The 25,128-nt window shown below is 36.5% G+C and overlaps 1 protein-coding gene across 1 annotated transcript in view; it reads right to left on the bottom strand.

The window, feature by feature from the left end:
• DDX10 (DEAD-box helicase 10) overlaps positions 1–25,128 on the bottom strand; it is a 158,017-nt gene that overhangs the window by 90,485 nt on the left and 42,404 nt on the right. The window contains exons 12-13 of the mRNA XM_034409664.3: positions 21,043–21,131; positions 16,698–17,103 (exon numbers count right to left, since the gene is read on the bottom strand). Of these exons, the coding sequence (XP_034265555.2) occupies positions 16,698–17,103; positions 21,043–21,131 (495 nt within the window). The remainder of the gene's footprint in view (positions 1–16,697; positions 17,104–21,042; positions 21,132–25,128) is intronic.

The following is a 25,128-nucleotide window of genomic DNA, read 5'->3' as shown; positions in this document are numbered from 1 at the left end:
TGTGATCAGCTTTTACAAACTTCTGACAAGCAAAGTCAATGGAGTAGCCAGATTCACTTAACAACCACGTTACTAACTTAACAAATGTAATGATTCACTTAACAACTGTGGCAAGAAAAGTCATAAAATGGGACAAACACACTTAACAAATGTTTCACTTAGCAACATAAATTTTGGGCTCAATTGCGGTCATAACTCAAGGATTACCTGTAGTGGTCAAGCCAACACTGGCCCCTTTATAACCTGTGGATTTCAACTCCCTGCATTCCTGAGCCAGTTACCAACCCCTCAACTAGACTTAAGAGTGGAGAAAAACCTAGTTTCCAATCCTCCCTTAGGTAAGGAGCCAGGTGATGACTTTGAACCAATCATCCTGTTTAGTCCTAATCAGCTTCAGCTTCTGAAACAAGCAACCCATAAGCAAAAACTCACCTCACATTTTTATAGCTTCGCTGTAATAACTAGGCAAATGCATTGCAAAAGCAAGCATGTGCTGCAACCATGCAAAGAAAACTAAAAATAACCCCTCACCAAAAAACTAGCAAGATATTGTAACCCACCTGTAGCTACAGAAGCTTCCTAAGTGATTTTGGGCCATTCCAACCTCAGAGTTATTGCTGTGGTGAAAAATAACTACCGTATTTTCCAGAGTATAAGACGCACCTTTTTCACCCAAAAAAGAGGGTAAAAATCTGGGTGCGTCTTATACTCCAAATGTAGCCCCGCCCAGCTTCTCAAACGGAGGTTTCAGAGGCTGAAAAAAGCATCAGAAACGAAGCTTCAGAAAAAAAGCCCCCAAACAGAGCTTCAGAAAAAGCCTCCAAACAGAGCTTCAGAAAAAAAGCCTCTGGAACAGAGCTTCAGAGGCTTTTTTTCTGAAGCTCTGTTTCGGAGGCTTTCAAGGGCAGAAAAAAAAGCAAAAAAAAAAAAGCAAAAGCAAGGCACAGAGCTCACAACCAATGAACTGTTGCTAAAATTCACCTCTGGGAACAGCTGATTGGGGGTATTCTGGGAGGCCAATCCACCCATCAATCAGCTTTTTCTTATTTTCCTCCCCAAAACCTAAGGTGTGTCTTATACTCTGAAAAATACGGCATGTGTGCGGCTTTGCGCTCCTATTTGAAAAGGCAGAACAAAATCCAACCAATATATAAAATAGTAGATTTTGGATTAACTTTTCCTTACCAGGTATATGAGAACTGAACAACAGCCTGAATTAAGTTTCCCCAAAGTGAGAGTCCATCTGGAATGTTTAGCAACCAATCCGAACACATAAAAATACCTTTTTAAATGAGTTGGAAACAAGAATAAAAAACTGGGAAACACTCAATAGAGATACTTCCCATACATTTTTCCCTTTTAGAAAGCATTTTATTTGCAAAGAATATATTTCCCATCTCTGGATTTTTTGGGGGGGGGAGGGGAGGCAACTGCCAATCCAGTTTTATTGAATTCAGTGAAAAATTTACATTGTTTGAGAAAAAAGCTTTTTATATAATTTACTATGGCTGGAAGCATGTAAAATTCAAAGGAAAAAAAGATCCTGTGGCAAATAGTTGCGTATGTCAACAACTCCTTAAATCAAAGGTGGTTTTTATCCTAGAACTGCCTTCCAGACACACAATTCCAGGTGTGTCCGAATGAGTTTCCAACAGATGCTACCTGCCCTCTTGGCTCTGCACTTTCCCTCTTCCAACCTGAGATACTAAACAATCTTATTATTTGTTCTAGAAATGGTGCAGTGGTTAATATGCAGCATTGTAGGCAAACTCTGCCTTCTTGAATTTGGTAAAATTCAGATTGTTGGGGGCAATATGCAAATTATGCTTACATTGTAAACTGCCCAGAGAGTCCTGTAAAACCTAAAATGCTATTGTTATACTAATCTTCTACTAATCATGTCTATGCACAGGAATATTCTCAACTAATAATTAGCACCTGCTAGTAGTTAGAGAAGGGGCCGCAGAATTCAAAGAGGATTGTTAGTCTACTTGTGGCTATGTAGGGATTCTACGCTGATCCCTCTTTTAACTCCATTCCCAGGTTCTGCCACTCCTTCTCCTACAGTACCCAAGGTTGTCTAATAACATACTGTAAGCTCAATTCTGACTGCATGTGAAAGTTGTCCCTAACAATCCCTAATTGTTCACTCTAAGCTGCTAGTAGAAGTCAGGAAGTGAAGTTATAGTAAGTGAAGCCATTTTGGAAGCTTCCATTAAGGGGCAACTAACATTTTACAGAGAAGCAATTATATATTTAACCAATTCTTGTTGGGGCGCATCCCTACATATCCAAAGGATATTTTTGAATTTTCTCAAATCAGTGCTCCACAACAGTGCCGGATTCAACCTTCAAGGACTGAAGCAGCTTCCACCTTCAGCACCAGATTTCAAAAATGCTTTGCATTATTCCAGTTGGCTTTTAACCAAATCATTTTGCTAATGGTTTCTGTATGCCAGATTTATGCTGAGTTCCCGGTTATGGCCACCAGATGTCTTGAGGCTTCAACTGCCTAAATTCCTTCTACAAATTCTGAGAAAGCTCTTTAAAAAGTTTATTCATCTGTATTTATATCTGTCTCATCTGAGAACAATATATTGGTTTGGAGTTTTATAATATATTAAGGCTTAATTCTGTTTGTAAATGAATACAACTGAGTTTAATTTATACAATAATTGAAAAACTCCTAGAAATGTCACTGTTCTATAAATTAGCCTGAAAGGGGAACAAGTTAAAAAGAACAACCTTTTTGTGAAAGGCTTTCTTCTAGAATACTGAATTCAATAAGATATTGTACTCCAATTTTATCTTTTATTCCCTTTACACAGTTTCTATTAACTTATAATTGGAATACTTTTATCTAGAATATCATAGCGCCATAGTTCCTATACCTAGAGAATAAACCGTGCAGTTAGCATTCCCATTTAAGAAAAAAATACCATTTTACCTCAAAGGGACATTGAAATTTTGCCTAAGAAGAAAAGAGGCTTCAGTGCCACATTTGTTCATAGACTTTGTTAATTTCATCGAGAGATCAGTGAATTTGCTGTTAATATAACTCTATTTTATCAAGTTGAGACTTTATTCTGTCTTCAACTTTGATTTTTCCACTTGGCACTGATAAAATTAAGACATCCTAGGTTTCTTAGTAGTCTGCTACTTACAGTTCTATATGTAACAAAATTTTAATTAAAGCAAATTAATAAACAAACTGACTAAACATAATTACTTTGGTTAAATTATATTTTTACTTTGAATAAAAAGCCCAAGCATGCTAAATCCTAACCAAGATATATGCACTGTCACGTCTGCTCTTAATAGAGGAAAGCTCTTAATAGAGGAAAGTGATCAGTGAAGGATAATATAAAAATGAATACTAATATAGCTCAAATTTCCCCCAATGTTTTTTTTTTTCCTGGAAATGTTTATCCTCATTGCTTTAAATTGGAAATTGTACCTGCCTACTAAGAATTTTATAAAGTGGAGTCTGTAGTTCTAAGAACCCAACCTAAGAACCCTTAGCCTTGGTGGCGCAGCAGACTAAAGTGCTATTAAGTAGCACCATCTGCCTGCAATTACTGCAAGTTCAAATCTCACCAGGCTCAAGGTTGACTCAGCCTTCCATCCTTTCGAGGTAGATAAAATGAGGACCCAGATTGTGGGGGCAATAAGCTGACTTTGTATAAAAAAGAACACCGCTTGGGGGGGTGTATATACACCCCCCCTTTTGTATATACCTACTAAGCAGGTATATACAAAAGTATGAAGGCTATTGCTTAACGCATTGTAAGCCGCCCTGAGTCTCCAGAGAAGGGCGGCATATAAATCGAACTAATAAATTAATTAATTAATTAATTAATCCCCATCAAAGGAGTTCCCAAACCCCTCTAACATTTCTTACTACTGTCATGTTCCGGATTGAGGGATGAAAAAACCACCAAACACTGTTCTGATTTGTAGGATTTTATCTCTGCTCCAGCATGAACTGACCAACATAGAATGCAAGATCTGCAAAACAATGAAATCAAGTCAGGACTAATCGTCCAGTGCTCCCCACCACCTTTTTGAACATTTCCCGCCTCCCAGTCCTATCACACACACAACCCCACCTTGTGCGTAAGTAGCCGCTGCGCAGTTGCTCTCACCGCCACGGCCACCTCCCATCCGCTTGCCGCCATTGCCGCCTTCCGCTATTGCTTCCACGGCTGCCCCTCAGCTGTTGCTGCCATTGCAGCCCGTCAGCTGTTGCCGCGGCCACCTCTCAGGTGTTTCCTCCACCGCGGGGTGGTTTTGTTATTATACATGGCCCCGGCGGGCAGCAGCAGGTTGGTTCCAGACAAGCGGTGAAATCAGCGGGTGGCAGTCCTGAGCAAGCGGTGGTTTGCAGCCTTCTCCGCCTGAATGGCAGCCCCGGACCACCAGACGCACCGGAGCTGACAACTACATTGCAATTTTACATGATATAAACTGGGAAGATTAAATATAGCTGAAACAATATTTGCCATATTTAATAAATTTAACTTAATTAGATTTACATGTAAATAAATTAAACACCCTCTTTGGTTTTTCTTTTATTTTGAACATATAAAAAATAATGTTTTTTACTGTTCTAAGTATCTCTTACAAGCTCCAGCTCATTTTTAGCTTTCACCTTCCTAACAGAACTTCTACAATGTCTGGAAATGGACCCATACTCTTTGATTACATCCTCCCCCTTTTCACTTCCTACACATGCCTCTTTTTTCTCTTCATCATTTAAGAGAGTTCTGCCTCCATATTGTCGTCTTTTAATTTCTTCCTTTTTTTTCCTTCTAATTAAGATAGTTTCTAATTGGGCCTCCAATATAACAATATAGCAGAATAAGAGTTGGAAGGGATCTTGGAGGTCTTCTACTCCAACCCCCTGCTCAAGCAGGAGACTTTATACCATTTGAGACAAAAAAAAATGTCCAACCTCTTCTTAAAAATCTCCGGTGATGAGACTGAAGAGTTGTTTCTATCAGCAGTCAACATCTCAGTTTAACAAGAAAACAAGTCCAGTTGCTGTGACTCAAATTTTAGACAGAAGTTGGTTCATCAGGAGAAAAAAAATCAGGTTTAAGGAAAAGATCCTCACCCAATTTGTTCTGTCAACTAGAGATATATATGACTCAAAATGAAAGAAAAAAAGTGTGCCAATCTGATCTGATATTATGTAAGTTTCTGGAAAGTCTCTACGCATTTCAGATCAGGGTGAATCAGGATGGTATACAATGCTTTTTCTAAAGGGTAGGTTCAGTGATTAATGATGTGTTTTATTGCTAAATTCTTTTCAACAGATAATAGTGGTCTCAAAAAAGAGGCATTGATTGTGTTCCGAATGCAAACTCAGAAGCATCAGTTTGAACAACAAAGGAGAAGTGAGTTCTGCATAATAAATAAAGTTTAGGAAATTAGTATTTCATGCTTTAGATTTTCCCATCCTTCCTGAATACTTCTCACCTTCAGAATTTCAGGCTCCTGGAGCTGTACTTCTTTTCCTCTGAGTTCATCAAAATCTACTGTAGTGTAGTCCCATATGCAGTTCTATCTCTGTTGGGATCCTCCTTCTTTGCCTATCATACTAAACCCAAGGATAATATGATCACCTTCAGTTCTTCAATCTTCAACCGATTCCTCCCCGACCTTCTTTCTTCTACTTCCTGACAAATGAAGTTGTTAGCAAGAAAGGACAAGAATCTGCTGGACTTCTGACTGTTGGCAGAATTAGATTCCCAGCAATTGTCAGGATAATTGAAATCTCCCATTATCACTATTGCATGCCTCTTTGAAAAACTGGTCATCTGATGCAGAAAAAAACCTCATCTGCCAACCCGAGGGCGTCTATAATAAACTCCAACAATGGCACTTCACTCTTTTAATCTTACCAAATGCTGTCAACAGGATATCCGTGCTCTGAATTCTGAACTGTATTTTGTAAGTGCTTTTCTAAGGAAGACATTTCTACGAAGTTCTTAGTTTTATATTAGATGATGTTTTAGAGATAACTTCCCTTTATAGCTGATGTTTTTTTAAGGAAAAACACAAAAAGGAAAATAGAAGTCATTTGGATTTGGAAATATTAAAAGGGGCTATAGAAGCAGTAACTATTTGTCAATGATAGTGTGCCACTTAAAAGAAAACAAAGCCAACAGTATGAATAGCAATGATATTTAGCAATAGCGCTTAGACTTATATATCACTTCATACTGCTTTACAGCCTTCTCTAAGTGGTTTACAGAGTCAGCATATTACTTCCAACAATCTGGGTCCCCCAGAATGAGCTAATAATAAAAACAATTGATGAAGGAAAATAAATATCACTATGGATGTGAAGATCTGGAATTCAGTATATTTTATATCAATAAAAACAAAATTAGTTACAAAATTATATTTCTGTGTCCTTAATACCTTATATTAGATTAAGCTGGAAGTTAGGGAAAAAAATAACCAAAAGGCGGCACTGATAAATCACTACCATGATTTCATCAAGAAAACTTCATAGACACATTCAAGGAGACACAAGGAATCAATTACTTTTCTCGGATCCTCATTTAGTAAAATCTAGTATTCTGTTTCCTATCTTAAATTTCTCTTCTCTGCACCCAGAACACTATAATTTGGAATTATTTAGGCAACTGCATACGGTAACTGAATGTTTCAAATATCTTCCATACCCTAACGCCTTAATATATTTACCCTTACTACATTGCTATTCTTCTACAGAATTGTTGGAACCATTAATGGGTGAGCATTGCTTCCATTTAAGTTTTTGAAAGAAAACATACAGCCAAAGGTGGAAAATTCTTTCATTTCGAGATCAAAATTAATGCAAAATTAGAAAATGGAAAGTGGAAAATTAACGTTGAACTAGCTAAGATATTAGATCAATTCACCATGGCGATTTGGATAGGCTTATTTTTCAATTCAATATATAGTAATAATATTTTACTACTACCAATAAATGACTTATTATGTTTAAGCAAAATTATCATTTCACAACATTTTCCAACTTCCCTTGTCAAAAAAGCTTAGTCCTGTAATATTTTTAACCCAAGTTCAATCTTATTTCTCTCCCTATTTTTGCACATATTCTGCCTTCATCAGCTTACAAATAACATTCTCAAAACAACTGCTGTTCCTCTGTAGGAACTAAATGTTCCTACACAGCTTGAGAAAACATTTTGAAAAAATTAAAATATATATTTTTTTTATTTTATCAGAGGTAAAAAAAATACCAAGCTGATTATTTCAATTAACTAACAACCAAACATTTTTTTAGTGAGATAGACAGAACCAGCAAGTCTGAAATGGGTTAATCAGCCAGATTAGTGGATTTATGATCAAATAATATTTTTTAACCAAAGTGAAACTACTCTCACATGAAAAGAAAAATTCGAATCAGAAGGACATTTTGCCACTGATTCACATACTTACAATTTAAGGAAAAATTTAATTTAGACAAAAAAAGTTATGGGCCTGAATTTGCAAAAAAAATAAAATAAATTGTATTGTATGCTCATGGTGAACATGTTATTGCTATGGTTTACACAATATTGTTAAAACTGAATTTGGAAAATGAATACATGAAACAGTGTACAGTTCAGCGGGCAAGGAACATTGAATATAATATAATGCTTGAGCAAAGAAAAAATATGTAGTTGAACCATTTAAAATTAACACTGAATTACACCTTGAAAGGATTTTTTAAATAAAATGATGAATCACTGGTGCTTAACACCTAGTAAGTTGTCAAAGATTTATAAAGGTATTTCAAATGTATGATGGCAATTTAATTTTAAAGAAGATAGTTTTTATAATTTTTGGTGGACTTGTGGTAAAGCAAAGAAACACTGGGCCCAGATTCATGTTATAATTCAGAAGATTTGTGAAACTAATGTAAAATTGAAAGCTGAAGTTTTTCTCTTAGGATTATTGGACAACAAATTGGAAAAAGAGATCTTTGCTGAAAAAAAAGAACTTTACTATTGTTTATGTTGACTTCAGCAAGAATTCTAAATGTACAGAAATGGAAAGATACATCAATCCCCACAACATAAAGGATGGAAAAACTAGCAGAGATGGTAAAATTGATTGTTTTAATTAGTGAAAAGAATATATCCAGTTTTATCTCTACTTGGAAACCGCCTTTGGATTTTGTTGCTCGAGACAGAGAGAAATGAACTCTTAATGGTGAGTTTGTTCTGATTAATCTATTGTGTTGATGGCTAGTATTTGTTTGGCTAAAGTAAAAAGTTGAGGCTGTGATTCTATCTTGTACTTTATTGTACTGAATGTTGAAAGTCAATGCTTTTTTTCTTTCCCCTTTACAACCCGCTTTCCCCTTTCTTTCCCTTTCCCATTTTCCTATTATCTTTATTTTCATTGTATTTTATATCATGATAGTCAATAAAATTCTTGGGAAAAAAATGAAATGGTTTATTCGGACCTTACAAAAAACATATCAAATGAAATTCCCATTATTCCTGAATTTTTCCGAACTGGAAATAGCCCTGATATAAATTCAAGCCATTTTGAACTTAGAACAATTCTGGAATAGTCTGAACAGCACTGGAATGCTTCCAATAATGTCAGAACAGCTATTTTAGAATCAGAACAGCATATGGGGCTTGAAACAAGATTTTCTGAAATCTCTAAAAAAAACCGAAACAGCAAAACCATTGGTCAAAATGATGTACATTCTGCAAAAATTCTCAGCAATTACTGATGATTTACTATTGGAAGTTTAAAAGCTGGCTGCTGCTGCATTGAATTAGGTTTCTTTCTGCTTTGTAACATTTAAAAATTATTTTTATCAGACTACATGACCAACACATGAACCAATAATTCATTTCTTCCATAAAATACAACATGAACTCTACTTTTTTTTCCCTTTCCTTTTCAGTGTCAAGGAAACTGTTTTTCATCGAATATTTATGTTTTATGCTAATTTTAACCCTGCCTTTGTTGGGCTTTTTTCCAGTTAACATTTCAATTAAGTTTTTGTCTAAATCATTTCCTATGTATTCCTCCTACATATTGCTCCCCCATTAAGTGGAGCACATTCCATCTTGCCTCACTTAATGCATAATACAAAGACTAGACGCAGTGTTTCTCAACCTTGGTAGCTTGAAGATGGGTGGACTTCAACTCCCAGAATCCCCCAGCCAGCGCTGCTGGCTGGGGGATTTTGGGAGTTGAAGTCCACCCATCTTCAAGCTTCCAAGGTTGAGAAACACTGGACTAGAGGCTAGAGGCCTTTGCATTACAGTTATTATTTACAGTATTTCTAATAATTTCCCTTGCATTTTCTAAAAATATATATACATATAACAGAAACATAAAATTAGAAGGACCATTTAGGCCATCAAGTCCAATTGCTCAGTGTTGAAATTCAAATTAAAATATATCAAACAGATGGCTGAGTAATCTCTCTTGGACAAATTCAATGAAGAGAAACCCACTGGGTTCCACCATCATTGCTCTTACTGAATATTTTTATACTATTCAGTAAGAATATTATAGATATTCTTACTATATTCTTACAATATTATACTGAATAAATTCAGTCAGAATTTATCGAATTTATCTACAGTCTAATTCCAAGTTCTGTACTCTGGAACAAGAGGAAATGGGTCTTGAATTTCTCTATGACATGCCTTCAAGCACTTGAATTAATTAATCCATTCATTCATTGAATTTCTAGGCTGCCCAATTCTGGCAGAATTACTTGCCAAGTTCTAGAGAATTGTTCTGGGAAGCCTCACAATGAAAAAAGAGAGCAGAATAATAAACAGTATTGTATAGAGGGCTCTTATTCATGATTGGTCGGATTCATTTTGTTTTCCTCCATTGGAGCTCAAGGTGTTCTTTCCTAATGTTTTAGCTACAGAATTTTTAGGAAAACCAAGGAGTTCTTCAGGAACAATGAACAGACTGAGGCTGCCTACAGTCTGTGGTCTTTTCACATACCCACTCCACAGAGCAACAAAGACTTCTGCCAAACGGCTCCCCTTTCAATTATACAACTCAACATTTTTCAACTATAAATATTCTTGGCTTCATCAATTTCTTATCAAAGGACCTAGTTTTTTAGTCCCCTTCCTTATCATTCTAACTGCTGTTCTCTGAACCTGATTAACGTATGGGATCTGGGACTGGAAGCAATCAGCGGTGGGTTCCACTTATTCTTACTACTGGTTCACCGCACGCACACACCTTCCCGCATCCGCCCGGCCTTCTGCGCATGCGCTTACATACACGTACACCTTTAGCGCATGTGCCCGGTCTCAAAAATGTGGCTAAATAGGACGGCATTACGTCCGGGCAGGCCCACTCCCATCCCCACCCCCCACCCGCTGCTACCGGTTCACCTGAATCAGTACGATCCGGCTGAATACCACCTCTGGGTGCAATACTCAAGAAGAGTTTGAAGTGATCAAAGCGTTGATTAGCACGTCTTTTAAGGGATAGAGATTGTAATAATAACTTAAATTGGTTCCAAATCAAGCAGAAATAGTGGAATAATTGTTTTATTTGTAAATGATTTGGAAACTATAGTTTTTTGATACAACCTAACATACCTTTTTTCCAACAACACCATACTGCTGGATCATATTCCATTTACATTCAATTACTATTGCACTTTTTCCCCACAAATGCCATTACTAAGCTAAGTACTTCCATTCTACACTTGTTCATTTACTTTTTTCTTAAGTGAACAACTTTATAGGTCCCTTTAAATTTTATTATTTTTCTTTCAGCATATTTCTCTAACCTATCAAAGTTATTTTGAATTTTATTTCTGCTTTCTAAGGTATTAACTAGTTAACAAATTTTATATCTGTAAATTCAGTCTGCCTCAGCTCCACTTCTTCATTCAAGTCATTAATCAAAATACTGAAGAGTAAACACTTAGGATTGATTGCACCCCACTTGATACATCCCTCTCCAATTTGATTAAAAAAATGACCAATGAGCATTTTGGGGTGATGATTTTCAAGCCAGATACGTATCCATTGAATAATTATGTCAAATAGCCTACATTTAATTAGCTTGTTAATCATCAGTACTTTGTAAAATGTTATATCTATTATATTCTCACAATCTATTGAGGAAATTATCCAATCAAAACATGAGTTAAGGATAGTTTGGCAAGATTTTCTCTTGACAAATCCATGCTAGTTTATGATAATTATCATATTTTTCAAGGTGCTTACAATTAATTCCCTTACAATCTACTTTAGATTCTATCCAAATGTCTTCCAGGGTTATATTTTTAGCTGTACAAACTAATCTGAATAATATTAATGCCTTCAATAAAGATAACTAATTCTCAGCCTATATTAGGGGACTTAAGTTCCAGTTATACATAGTAACAACGTAGACATATTGTGGAAGTAATGGCCTTACCAAGAGACTGAATATTAAAAGCATTTCACTAATATAGCACCAGCTGAACTATAAAAATAGAAGCCTTTACATGTTTCTAAAATTAAATTATTAATTATTCATCTAATTTTCCACAATATAAACACTAGCCATTACATATTGCTAAAGTAAAATTGCTCATACTTCTGTATCGTTTTTCAAAATGGTACAAGAAGTAATTCAAATCTGAATTCAATTAAAAAGATTAACATTTAATATTCCCACCTTCAATGACGAAAAACTGGCTTTCTAAATAGCAAACATAAGTTATTACACTGGTGTCAACTGGCAACTGAATCAAAATAGCAAATTCTTAAATGGAACGCTTTCACTATCGTGATAGAATACAAAAAGAAGTCTAGGACTACAGTTTTCCCATCTTCCCAGAAAGAAATCATGAGAAATATAAATTCTTCACTTGAACATCTTACTAAAAAAACACTAAAATCTCTGGACATTAGGCCGCAATATTTCAGCTCTTCCACATTCCTTTTTTTTTTTATCACTTGCATATAATTGCCACTATGAGTTAATGCTTGAATATTAGTTCAAATGTGAAAGTCCCACACTGATTAAGGTTATTACATCTCCCAGTCATAGCATAGCATAGCATAGCATAGCATAGCATAGCATAGCATAGCATAGCATAGCATAGCATAGCATAGCATAGCATAGCATAGCATAGCATAGCATAGCATAGCATAGCATAGAATAGCAGAGTTGGAAGGGACCTTGGAGGTCTTCTAGTCCAATCCCCTGCTCAGGCAGGAAACCCTACACCACTTCAGACAAATGGTTATCCAACTCTCATGACTCTCAAGGATTTGGAAATAGAGCAGGGGATATCTATTTTGAACTTTTGTCCCCTTTGATAAGTGGCCAGTAAAAGTTTGAAATAAGTGCCAAGAGACCCAGGAACTGGACAGCTGACCAATCCATAAATTTGTATCTGCAAAGTCTTTCTTAACCAGCACTCGATTCTAAAGTCACTATTATTTGCATTTAAATTTCTCAAGGTATAATTTGTACTAATAGTCTGTTCCAATGCTGTAGTTATAAGCTACTCCATTTTAATCGGGGGGAAAACATAGTCACTAACAATATGTATTTCAGTTCGATGGCTAAAACAGCAGAATCATACTTTCAACTATTCAAATAATAAATCACCCAGCCGTAAAATTTCCATATTCTTGTAGAATTTTTATAAGAGGAAGATCAGAAGTGCCTTAGCATTCCTTGAATAATAATTAATAAGTTATAAGCATCATACGTATCCACCCGGACCACTGTATTTTTATCATCTCATTTTCAATGACAGCATGCATAATTATCTATCAACAATCTCACATATGTATTATAAAACCACCATCAGAAGAACCAATGAATCCAAATCTGTTCCTCCTACGTGATACTTAAGCTTTATTTTACTCCCCTCAAAATCTTTTAGTGTTCTGTTATTTTTTAAAAAAGGAAAATATAAAAAGAAGAAAGGATAAATAAGATTTTAGAGAAATACAAAAGACTGCTGAGATTTTGCCATGTAACTTTCACAAACTCAGAATTGTGATAGGTTTGGAAGGATTATTTAAATCATCACATTTCCCTTATTATAGAAAAATGAAGTCAGTTAATCATTGCAATCTATCAGCAAAATATCCAAGACATCCTCTCCTTTTTAGATGTGGGGATGATACTAACATAAACAATTTGGAGAAATATTTTTACCTGGATTTCCAAAGCCAAAAATAACTGCCAATTGCTAACGAGTAAATATTACCAGAAAGATCATGATAAGCTTGCGGGGATGGGAGACCGGGGGGGTGGGGGGGGACGGGACACAGTTTGGAACTGGGGACAACATGAAATTGTCTCTTCTATTACAGCAATTTCAAACATATTTCTGCCACATTTGTATCGGGTAGATTTATCTCAGAAACAAGATATACTAACCATTTCCCAACGGAAAAAACAGTAAGAAAAATGAAATCCACTTAGATTTTTATCTCTTTTAGAAAAATCTTCCCAACCTATTAAGTCTTGCAAATAGCCAAACCATGTCCCTTGAAATCAGGATCTAAGTATGTAAGAATATAAGAGGGGTACATTTCATTATTGGTCTCTAGCAACTGACATTTAAAGTATGCTGTCTGCAATTCTGGAAGTAGTAAGCCACCGTTCGGATATGTAATCACTGACAGCCGAATTTTCCATGTCTAGTCTCCTTTAAAAACCACTTAAACTGGAGTCTGCTATCTTCTTTCCTTCCCCAAGAGGTCATCACTACATTTCTTTATAGTAATATAATTTCCAAGTGTGCTGCTTGGTTTCCAATAGTTTTAACATGGTCAATAGGCAATTTTCGAAAGTGTTTTGAAAGCAAGGCTTGTACTGTATTTCACAACAAATTTTAAAAGCCTCTGTCACAGTTGTGATTCATCTCATCTTTTCATCTCCTGGCACTTAAACCTGTGGAGAATTGTTGTGCTGCAGTGGCCTCATGAGGAGCAACTATTCAGAGCACATATAGGCAATATCCCATCCTCTCCTTATCAGGAAAGTTTCCAGGAAACCAATCTTCCTTGGGCGCTGCCGTTGCTAGCACAGTCACTTTTGTGAACACATTTTTGGTTCACCATATCTCACCTAGGAATCCCCTTATTGACTTTAAATTTACATTTGCTTGGTTCGCTTCCATTCTAATCCAATGCCTGAGTGAAGAGCTGGGTCTGTTCGTGAGAGGTGGAAGCCCTTTGAATCTCCAAACTTCCATCAGATGGCAACAGTTAAGGGAAGGCCAAGCGCAGCCACCATATCTGAGCTGGTAGGACTGGTACATATACTCAGGGACATGCAGTCCTGCAAATAACCAGGCTTCATGGCATGTAGGGCTTTAAAGTAGTAACCAGAACCTTGGATTGCATCCAGAAAGCAACTGGAAGCCAGTGCAGTTCTCACACACGGTGTAACATGGGCTAAATGCAAAGTGCTTAAAACTGTATTCATCATTGCAAGCTGACCTAGTTGTAACTCTCAGGTAATCTTCAAACGCAGGCACCACGTAAGCACATTAAAATAATTCAGTCAAGACATAAACTAAGGTGTGAGTGATGGTGAGTAAGGTCTCCCAGTGAAGAAAGGGTACAATTAGTGCACAAGATAAACCTGTGCAAAGGCTCCCCTAGCCACAGTTGACATCTGCCCCCCCGGGAAAGCACGAAGAATATACTATACATGGATAGATCTTGTCATTCGATATATGTTCCTTGATATAATTATGACTGGACTTTCATTTCAAATTGTTAACTTCTTCCAGTTCCTCAGTGACACACTTGGTCACAATCAAAGCATTGATATACACTTTTCTACAACTCTCAGCACTGATCATCTTTAGGTGACAAACATAAAAGTCATTCGAAGATAGGCTGCATGTTTAAAAGCAAACTGAGTTACTATCTTGACAGTCTGGATTTAAAATAACTGAAAACTCTTTTTAGCAAATTATGAGTAGCTAGTATTTGAACAGTGTTCCTTTCAAGGTCAACTCACACTGATTATTTAAAATACACTGCACTTTTAAAACCCACAAAATTAATTAAGCAACTTGTTCTCACCATGGCAACTTATTAAATGAGTTGTCAACATTAGAAAATATATTTGCTGATGAAAGTGTGAGTATGCCAATGTTTATATTAAGTCTAAAATTAGAAGTTTTGATTGAACTAGTGTTGACATATAATAAAATAATGTACTTCTCCGAGAAATGTCAGGGCTTTTTCCAGGGCCCTTGTCATAATATTCTGCAATGGAGTAATTCTACATTTCCTTTTGCTTTGTAAGGCAATAAAAGGAAAAGCCAATTATTCTATTTTAACTAATCCACAATCCAATGTTAATTAGCACTACAAAAGAATAATAAGAGTTTAACATCCAAATTATCAAATTATACATGTTCAAGTTACTAATATTTCTTAAAGTCTTATAAAAATAAAATCTATGCTGTAACCCTAACATTAGTGTATAAGAACTATTGGGAAGCTCACAAAATTCAAGCATTAAACTGTTAGTCGGCAACGAAAGAAAATATTAATCTGATAGGTTCCAATTACCCTAATAGCAAGCCACATAATTCCCCGATATGTTGTGTGAGCAATAGTGACATTCTGAAGAATGATAAATTGGGAAAGGTTGTATTAATGCAATCCAAGTAACTCAATCTGTGCAACTTAGATATCAACCAATTAAAAAAACCAGAGTCTACAGGCAGTTCTCGACTTACAAACGAGGTTTAGTGACTATTCAAAGTAATGGCACTGAAAAAAGTCACTTGTGACCAATCCTCACATGACCATCACAGTATCCCATCTGTCATGTAATCAAAATTTGGGCCCTTGGCAACCAACATGTATTTACTACAGTTGCAGTATCCTGGGAACATGTAATCGCTGTTTGCGACCTTCCCAGCTGGCTTCTGACAAGCAAAATCAATGGGAGAGAGTTGCCTTTGCTTAAGATGCACTTAACTGCAGTGATTCATTAACAACTTGAAGAAAAAGGTTGTAAAATCGGGCACAAGTCACTTAAGAACTGTCTCACTTGGCAAAAGAGGTTCTTGTCCCACTTATGATCGTAAGTTAAGCGCTACCTATATTCAATCTAAACCAGTAAGAGCTTCATAAAAGGTAAAGCTTCCCCTGTACATGCATGCTAGTTGTTTTCCAGCTCTAGGGGCGGTGCTCATCTCCATTTCAAAGCCAAAGAGCCAGTGCTGTTCAAAGACATCTCCGTGGTCATGTGGCCGGCATGACTAAATGCCAAAGGCGCATGAAGCGCTGTTACCTTCCCACCAAAATGGTCCCTATTTTTCTACTTGCATTTTTTACATGCTTTCGAACTGCTAGGTTGGCAGAAGCTGGGACAAGTAACGGGAACTCTCTCTGTTATGCAGCGCTAGGGTTTCGAACTGCTGAACTGCCGACAATCTGATCAAGCTCAGCGACTTAGCCGCTGAACCATCGCGTGCCGACAAGAGCTTCATGCTAATAAATTAATTATTACAAGCAGCTATCCCAAATTCATATGGAAATGAGCAATGGAAAAGCTCTGCTAGATCAAGGCATAGGCTTAATAGTCTGGTATTTTGTGTAACGCAATAGCCATCTATGTATATTCGGAAAGCCAGACAATGACAATCATAACCCTCTTCCAGAAGAAGGCTGGCTCTTAACATTAAAAAAAAAAAAAAACCTTACCAATGGTGCTTTCTCTTCTGGTTCTACGCCAAATACATTTCGCCGTTTTACAATCAGCACGTCCTTAGAGGCATTGTCGTCGTCATCATCATCATCATCATCTTCGAAAAAATTTAAGCTTTCAGGCTTTGATTCATGGACTGTTGCCGGCTCTTCTGGCTCAGACGGACTCTGCAATGCTTTTTCAACAGGACTGATTTGCCCAGAGAGGCCCTCTGTCTCTTTTTGTCCCAACATGCCTGCTCTAGAGAAAATTCTCCTGCATTTTTCTAAGTCCTCATCACTTAAAGAAAACTGTGGGTCCTCAGCCTGCTCCGTCCCCTCTTTTTCAGGCTCCGTTGTATGCAGTTTCTTCTGGACTTTCTGGAGAAATCGTACGCGAGGGGCCACTGCAAGCCCAAGAGAGCTACAAAATAGAAAAGTATCAAGTATCAGAACAGGATCTCTGCTCTAATATTAAAGGCCATCCGTTAAAGTTCATCAAAATCTGTTTTGTATGGTGTTGTTTTGTAAGACAGCAAATGTCTACTGGCTGGAAGCAATTCTTAACATTTGTGTAAGCCAGACACAACACGCAGAGTAATAACTTATAACTTATGTATGACTTACACTCAATAAGGCACAAAAGATGGGGAACAAATTATAATTGCTGAGTTTATACTGTACTTTAAAAACCAAAGAAAAAACCACGGTAAGATTATTAAGGGCATTATCTTAATAGTGAGGACTTTTCATACATCTGGCAAACAAAATTAATTCTGGCCAACTAAACATCTGAATCTTTTGCAAGCTACTTTTTATATATTTCTTCAATCCTTAACTTTCCATTATCGTTATCCTATAGATGGTTTTCCAATATGTAATTCTTTATTTATCATTAGCCCAGCTTTTTGGCAATGCTGCTTCCTGAATGGCTGACACAGCTGAAATATAATTAAAGTAAGGGCAATCAAACAAACCATTCTCAAATATGAAAAATAGGAGTCCATTTATAAAAGGGATGCGTAACATTTTTGAAGTGATTTGCACGGGTTGTACTCCAAAGAGATGAGGACAAATGGAAGGAAGGGCTGAACGTGTAGATAATTATAACGTAATTAATTAAACATGAATTTTCTTCCCATATTTAATTATTCATTACTGTCATTGCTGCTATAATTTGGTAGGAAGATTTGGTGAGACTCCAAAATCTTGCAGCGTTTAAATCAAAGTAAAAATTAGAAATGAAAAAGTCTTCCCAACTTGCCAAAGAGACAAAAGAACTGACATGAGATCGTTCTTTCTGGAGAGGTTTTCTAAAGTTTGGTTTGTCTCTTTTTCTCTCTCTCTCCCTCTCTGCTACCCACCTGATTTCTGAAGAAAAGAGTATACAAAAGAAAACTTTAAAGAATGATATGGTAACCTTTATAAGAAAGAAGTCATCCTTCAAAGCCAAACATGCATTCAATGCCTAAAGGTATCTACTGTATACCAGAAGTAGAGACTAATAAATTTTGCCCTACAAACCAGTATCGCTGAAGCATTTTATTAAAACTTCACAATCATACACTGAGGGTATGTGTGTGTTCAGAAGTTTTTTTATATTGTGCTTTAGAATATAGCTGAACCTGCTTTTAAGAAAAAAAAGACAAATCTTTTTTTCATTCTACCCTTATTGAATATTAGATTCAATGGCCATTAAAAAAACTTACTTACTTCCTCTAGACAAAGGATTACATAAATAGTCACAAATTATACCACCTTTTAGAACTGCATTTAGTATTTTGTTGGTATGAATGGGATGGAAATAAGTAAGAATATCACAATTCAAACAGAAAGCAAAATTGAGACCTTATAACTCACTTCTCAAACTAATTATTGTAGATCTGCACTTTAATACATTGTCCACAATTTATTTTGGGGGAGAAAAAAAATAAAGAGAAGACATGGATGACCAAAGTCAATACTTTTTAGCAAATTAAGCCAAGGGAGATGAGCTTGGAATCATTTTCATATCCTTTTATTCCTCTGGAGTGGAAGCTCTAGAGGTGTCCTGGTCTTTAACCCATCCCTAATTAAGATGTATGTAAATCAAAGGATTTGTACTCTCAGTATCCCTGAGAAGCCAATCCTAGAAAAGAATGGTGAAAAGAATTAAAACAGCATATGGGCAATGCAAGCACCATACACCTGACAACGATGGAACAATGAAAAGCAAAGGAACATTTCACTCATAATTAAATAGCCAGGCTTATTAATCTTTGGCATAAGAAATGCACACGGCTGGCAGAATTCCACAGCAGTTTTCTTTGAAGTGAACATAATATAATGTGACCTTGCCTGACATCTATTATGTTGAAAATTCTTAACAGAGGGATGGGATAATGATCAAAGGAACATGCAGAAACCCCAGTGTTCGATTATCTGATATCTCTAAATAGGACAGGGACAGTGGCTCAATGTGCCACTGAAAATAAGTGCAGATCCAAACCTTCAATCCCTCAGGCCTTAATCAAATGGGCAACAAATCACTCTGCCATTAACAATATGACTCAAACCAATTATTACTACTGACAGAAGTATAATCTGATTTTTTTTTTGAGAAAATATAATACTACTACTGTACTATTACAGAATGAAGGTTTTAGTTCTTCCCAATTCTTCTACACAATCCTATACATTGAAACAACTTCTACGCAAGCCAATGCACAGAAAAACACTGGCGGTTGAGAGTTTTGGACTAGAAGGATAATTGATCTGACTCAGCACAGAGGAACTTTTTAATGTTCTCAAATGTCAAACCCATCTGAACAGGTTTGACATTCCCAGAGGGGGAATCTGAAATACTTCCGGAAAAACCTAATGTTGAGGTCTAATGAGATTTCTTTTCTTAGACAAGACATATTAGTTATTGGTGTAGTGATTATGTGTGATTAGTGAAATCCAGATTCAAGACTTCATTCACTATTATGAATGTACACCAGTCTGGGCCAGTCTCTCTCTTTCTGTTCCACCTATTTACAAGGCTGTATTTCTGTGAGTAGAATCAGAGGAGGAGATCACCTCATATGTTATACTCTAATATCCCAGAGAAAGAATAGGAAATACAGGTCGCTTAATCTGTCTGTCTGTCTGTCTGTCTGTCAGTCTACTCTGTTTCCCCGAAAATAAGGCAGAATCTTATATTAATTTTTGCTCCAAAAGACACATTAGGGCTTATTTTTCCAGTTAGGTCTTATTTTTAGGGAAGTACAGTACTAAATGCATCCATCTGCCTGACGAGCTTAACTGGGGCTTATTTTTGGGTAGGGCTTATATTATGGGCATCCTGAAAATCATGCTAGGGCTTATTTTCCAGTTAGGTTTTATTTTCAAGGAAACACAGTATCTGTCTATCTATTGCATTTAGGAACCACCCATCTCCCTCACAGAGGGATTCTGGGCAGTGCACAAATAAAATGTTAAAAATATAAAAAATAAATTTAAATTTTAAAATACAAACATCAAAAGTTAATTAAAAATGGGGGAAGGGCTTTCACAGCTTTTAACCAGCCCCATGGTTGTGAGCCTCAAGTGAGATGAAAGGGAGAATATTCTTTAAAGCATCCATTCCATGGCTGTTTTAACTTCCAATGGTTGTAAAGTGACTGATCATGGAGGACTATTTGTAAGTAGACAGCTGGTAGACACACAAGACAGACAGACATGGCAAATTTGCTATTAATCCTGGTGTCAATTTATGATTTTTTGGGAAGGAGAAGGTTTTCGGGGGGATGGTGCAAAAGAAGTCAGGTTATTAGAGATGGATCTTAGAAAATGAGAACAAATTAGGAAGGACAGAAGATATAAATGAATGGAATTGTGTAGTGTGGATCTGTGCCACCTTGAGGTGATCGCAAACGATGGCAAGATAAAAAGCAAATAAATAAATAAAATAGTGCAGGATTATCATCACTGAATGGCAATAGTTCTTAAAACTTTAGGGAAGAGTTTTCCAAGAACTAAAGGAGCAAATCTAAAACCTTAGACATGAGCAGAAGGAACTCTCCCATGAAGTGAGAACTAATTAATGAGGACTTCTAAGACACCTTAAAAAAAATTAAAAATTGGCACCCATGTTATTGGGTTTTAACAGGCAGCACAAAATGATTAAGGATTCATTTATTGCTTTTTCTCCTTATTTCCATTAGTTCTGTTTGACTAATCTCCATTTTTAACAAACTGATTTTCATTGCTAATTTTAATCAGTGAGCCAATGTTGGCATGGCTCACTGATTAAAATTTCCAAGTTCAAAAGAAATCTATTAAAAAAGGATGTATAGTTTTTGTACAGCATCTACAATTACTGAAGATCAATGGCACTTACAGGGCATATTCAGCAATGGGTAACTTTAACACATCAAATACTTCTTTGTTCTTCATTAGGTAGACAGATCGCAGGTAAGAAACAAAACACTAAGGAAAAAAGAAAAAAAACTTGTTCAAGTCACAGAATAAAAGGAAACTCAACCGAAACAGATGCACAGTTTAAGCTAATTACTTTTAAATGTACAGTAGCTTATAAAGTCCTCCTTGACACTGAAAATCAAGATATCCTTTTTTATTTCATTTTTCATTCATCATAATTTGCCGGTCCCTGCCTGTTTCCCACAAGCAAAGTCAGAGGGAAGCCAGCAGAAAGTCAGAGTCGCCATCACAGGAGGTCCTCAATTAACAACCTGTGTTTTCCTTAACGACAGTAATCAGGAATTATCAGAACTGTCATCAAATATGGCGTAGCCATATGATGTTGTGCTTTGCCACTGTACTGTTTAGTGATCCCAATTACCATCATTGAGAACTATCTTGTTTTGGTTTTGTTCCGGATAATTTTTGAAGTATAACTAACCCCCAGCACATTGTTCAAAAACCAAGTATAATACACAGACTGAAAAAAATTACACAGCCTTCCTTCTTCAGTATCACTAAGTTCTAATGATTAAATTTTATGCACAAATAGGTTATCATTGTATATGCATTTTTAATATTTTGGTAGTGCTTATATTAAGTGCATATTCACATCTTTGGTGGCATCTATGCCCAATTCCATCCAGTGGGTATTTTCCTAGTGTTTTTCACTTGACTTTCAAAACAACCTTCATTCTTTTTTTATTATTTCTTGAAACTGAAAGTATTTGTCTGTCCTTGGAAATCATCTTGAGCTACTAAGAGAAGTTACAATACACAATATTTTTGCCCTTAAAAGAAGCATCAACAACAACAAAATAGTAAAGGTTTTGCTTGCAGTTTCATGATATCCAGGTTGCAATAAAACACTGGAAAATCACTTCTATAAAACTGAATTACCTTCTGCTATCAGCATGCCCTTTCATTTGGCTGATAACTCAAGTGTATAATTCTAACCATACTGTTTTATGTTTCCGCAACACTATTCAGTAATTTTTATTTGGAAAACAAAGGAAAAAATATTTTTGCAGATATATTTACTGGCCCACATAGGAAATTCCCATTCATTCTTCTGCTAGCTGCAAATCTTAAAATTAAGACTTATTATCAGTCTTTACATTTTTCATTATCACCCAAAAGACTGAACAGACTCATCTGCAGTACCTGACTGTGTCTTTTGCATTTTTTTCTCCATCATATACAACTTACGCCAGATGACTACAATAAAATATTTTGGTGATTCCCACCAGTCATTATCACGAGATCTTAGGAATTTGGTTGTGCAGATGGCCTCCTGTTCAATCTCTGACGGAATGAAATTCAGACACTGAAAAGTTATGTATTTCAGCTAAAAGGGCTATTGGAAATCTGCAGCCCTAAATGAGGCATAACTCACTGAATAACTACCTTCTCCGGCTTTGGAAATTCTGGTCTCAGTTGTGGTCGTAATTCGAGGACTATCTGTATAGTCTGCTGATTTTAAGCATTAATTCTGTCCATAAAAAATGTAAACAACTTGCTACATAACCATTAAAAAAATAAGTAACCTTTATAGTTGCTAGTGTGGGAAATTTAACACTTTTTGAAACAGGAGTACAGTTACCCAATAATACAGTGCTTGCTAAAATTAAAAGTTGCAGCGATAAAGCCAGTGGTGGGTTGCTACCAGTTCGCCCTGGATCGCCCAGATTCTTCTGCGCATGTGCAGAAGAGTTGGGCGTGTGAACCAGTAACGACGGGTTTTGAAACCCGTCCCTGGATAAAGCTTGATTGAATTCAAAATTCATTTTATTTATTCCACTGCAATATCTCTTACAGAGCTGCAGGGTTTGATGGCAAAATGATGGATATATGGGTATACTTTAATATCAAAGGCACAACTGTTTGGAAGAGGCACTAAATATTACAAACTATTCATATACAGAACTACATGAAGTGAAAATAATACTCCTTAGAGCGCTGCAGATGTAATGGATCAACTCTCTTTTAATCGGTTAAAAAATGGGAACAAAATTATGGATTTAGTTCTCCTCCTCTTGCAATCTTTTAACCTATTTAGTTATGAGAATTTTCACACCAATATTTAATATAGAGAATCTTTTTACCCAATTCTAAACTCCAGTTAATCAAAAAGATCTAGTTAACTAGTTAACATGCAGATGATGTCAGTCTAAAAGCATCTCTTAACTAGTATTTATATAGGAAACTGACGTGCAAACTTTAGGGTTATTATGGGATTTGAAGATTTGATTTCTTCCATCAGGAAGAAATTAGATGGGGCAAGGTTATCCTAAAAGATCCTGGAAACCCAAGGAAATTCTAGGCAGGTGAAGACTGTCAAACGTTATTTAGCTTCTATTCACACTTTCAGAAAGCTACTACAGTCTCATTCAACAAAAAGGAAGAACAGACTGTAACTTCAGTATCACACAGCAATAAAAGAATGGCTTTAAATATAGCAATAAAACTGGATTTACCGGGCAGGCCTATCACTACATCTGTCAGCTACAACAAAAGCCCTTGTCTTCACTTGTTTCATCAATATCCTGAAGTTCCAAAATTATTCCACTCCACTCCACTATATTCTTCTTTTAAAAGGCTGCCTTAGAAAGCAATGACAAAATGGGGAGGGAAGGAAAAAGCTTATTCCATTTTTTTTTTCACCCAGTAAGTCTTGTCTATCTCTTTCTGGCAAGGTAATTTCAACTCAGGTACTAAATCAACAATATTTTATTGCCAACTAATACAACTATACAAGCCTGAAAACTGTTCTCCGAAATACTTTTATGAAGAAAGCACCTGCTCCTCTTATTCAATTACAATAAAGCCATAAAGATAGGTGAGCAATCTGACTGTTCCAAAAGGCAAAACTGCTTTCAAAGATATTAGTATTTTATGTGTCCAAAACTCTGTTTAATGTTTCTGTATCTAAACTACCATTATCACTTCGTTTTCCCAGTTCGCTATCATTATACCTGAAGGCAGATTATAGCATCATGGGAGAAAAGTGCTGTTGCCACTTTCCCCAACATGGTGCCTTTCAAATATGGTGAAATCAAGTCCACTAGTGCTATCTGGTCTTTGACTGTGCTTAATGTTATGGTATATAGAAATGGGAGGTGTGGGAATAGCTGCAGACAGCACAATGGTTAATTAAGTGGCAGCTTAGCCTGTAGAACAGAGATGTCAAACTCAAGGCCTGCAGGCCACATCCAACCCATGGAGTTCTTAGATCTGGCCCACGGGGCCGCCCTGGAAACAACAACAGAGCTCAGGACGGCTGCGTGTGACCGTCCTGAGCTCCGTTTTCACTGGCAGAGGGTTGCAGGAGGCCGTTGCAGCTGAAAATGGAGCTTGGGAGCCAGTTTTTGCAGGCAGAGCGCTCAGGCCACCACAGGTGCCAACACGAGTGACGTCAAGCTGGCCACGCCCACCTTGTTGTCGTCATCATCCCAGCCCCAAGGTCAAACACAACCCTGATGCAGCCCTCAATGAAATCGAGTTTGACGCCCCTGCTATAAAAGAAATAGGGATGTACAAACGCTTCAGACGGGATGCTCCCTAGTCCCTTGAGCTGTACAGGCAATGGGGGATGAATATATTTTTCACACTTGCAAGATATTTTTCATGCAACCTTACAATAAAATTAGAGACAGTACTTCCGGGTGTGTTTCTTGGCTGGACTACTTTGAAAATCTGAAAGTGGGATAGATAGTCTAGACTTTGTTTATGTTCCATTTTTTCCTGTTTACAGGAAACAGTTTACAGCAATTAAAATTTAAATTATAAAATTTATTATTTGTACGTGCCAAGAGGTCCAGCGAAATTAGCAGGATCTCTACCAAGACAACTAATGTAATCTCACTCCTACATCCTGGAGAATCCCCAATTAAAGTGGGTCCAAATCTGCAGGTACAAAGCTGCCTCTTCAATCACCTTCCTAGACTTGGAAGATTAAAGACTCCCTTTAATTACAAGGTTCTTTCATGTTCAGGGAGCTTTTTTT

The sequence above is a fragment of the Pantherophis guttatus genome, chromosome 5 (assembly GCF_059756535.1).
Source record: "Pantherophis guttatus breed Tessera chromosome 5, ASM5975653v1, whole genome shotgun sequence".
Lineage (NCBI taxonomy): Eukaryota > Metazoa > Chordata > Lepidosauria > Squamata > Colubridae > Pantherophis > Pantherophis guttatus.
Note: the sequence above shows the minus strand (reverse complement) of the source record. Positions and strands in the feature narration are given on the sequence as shown.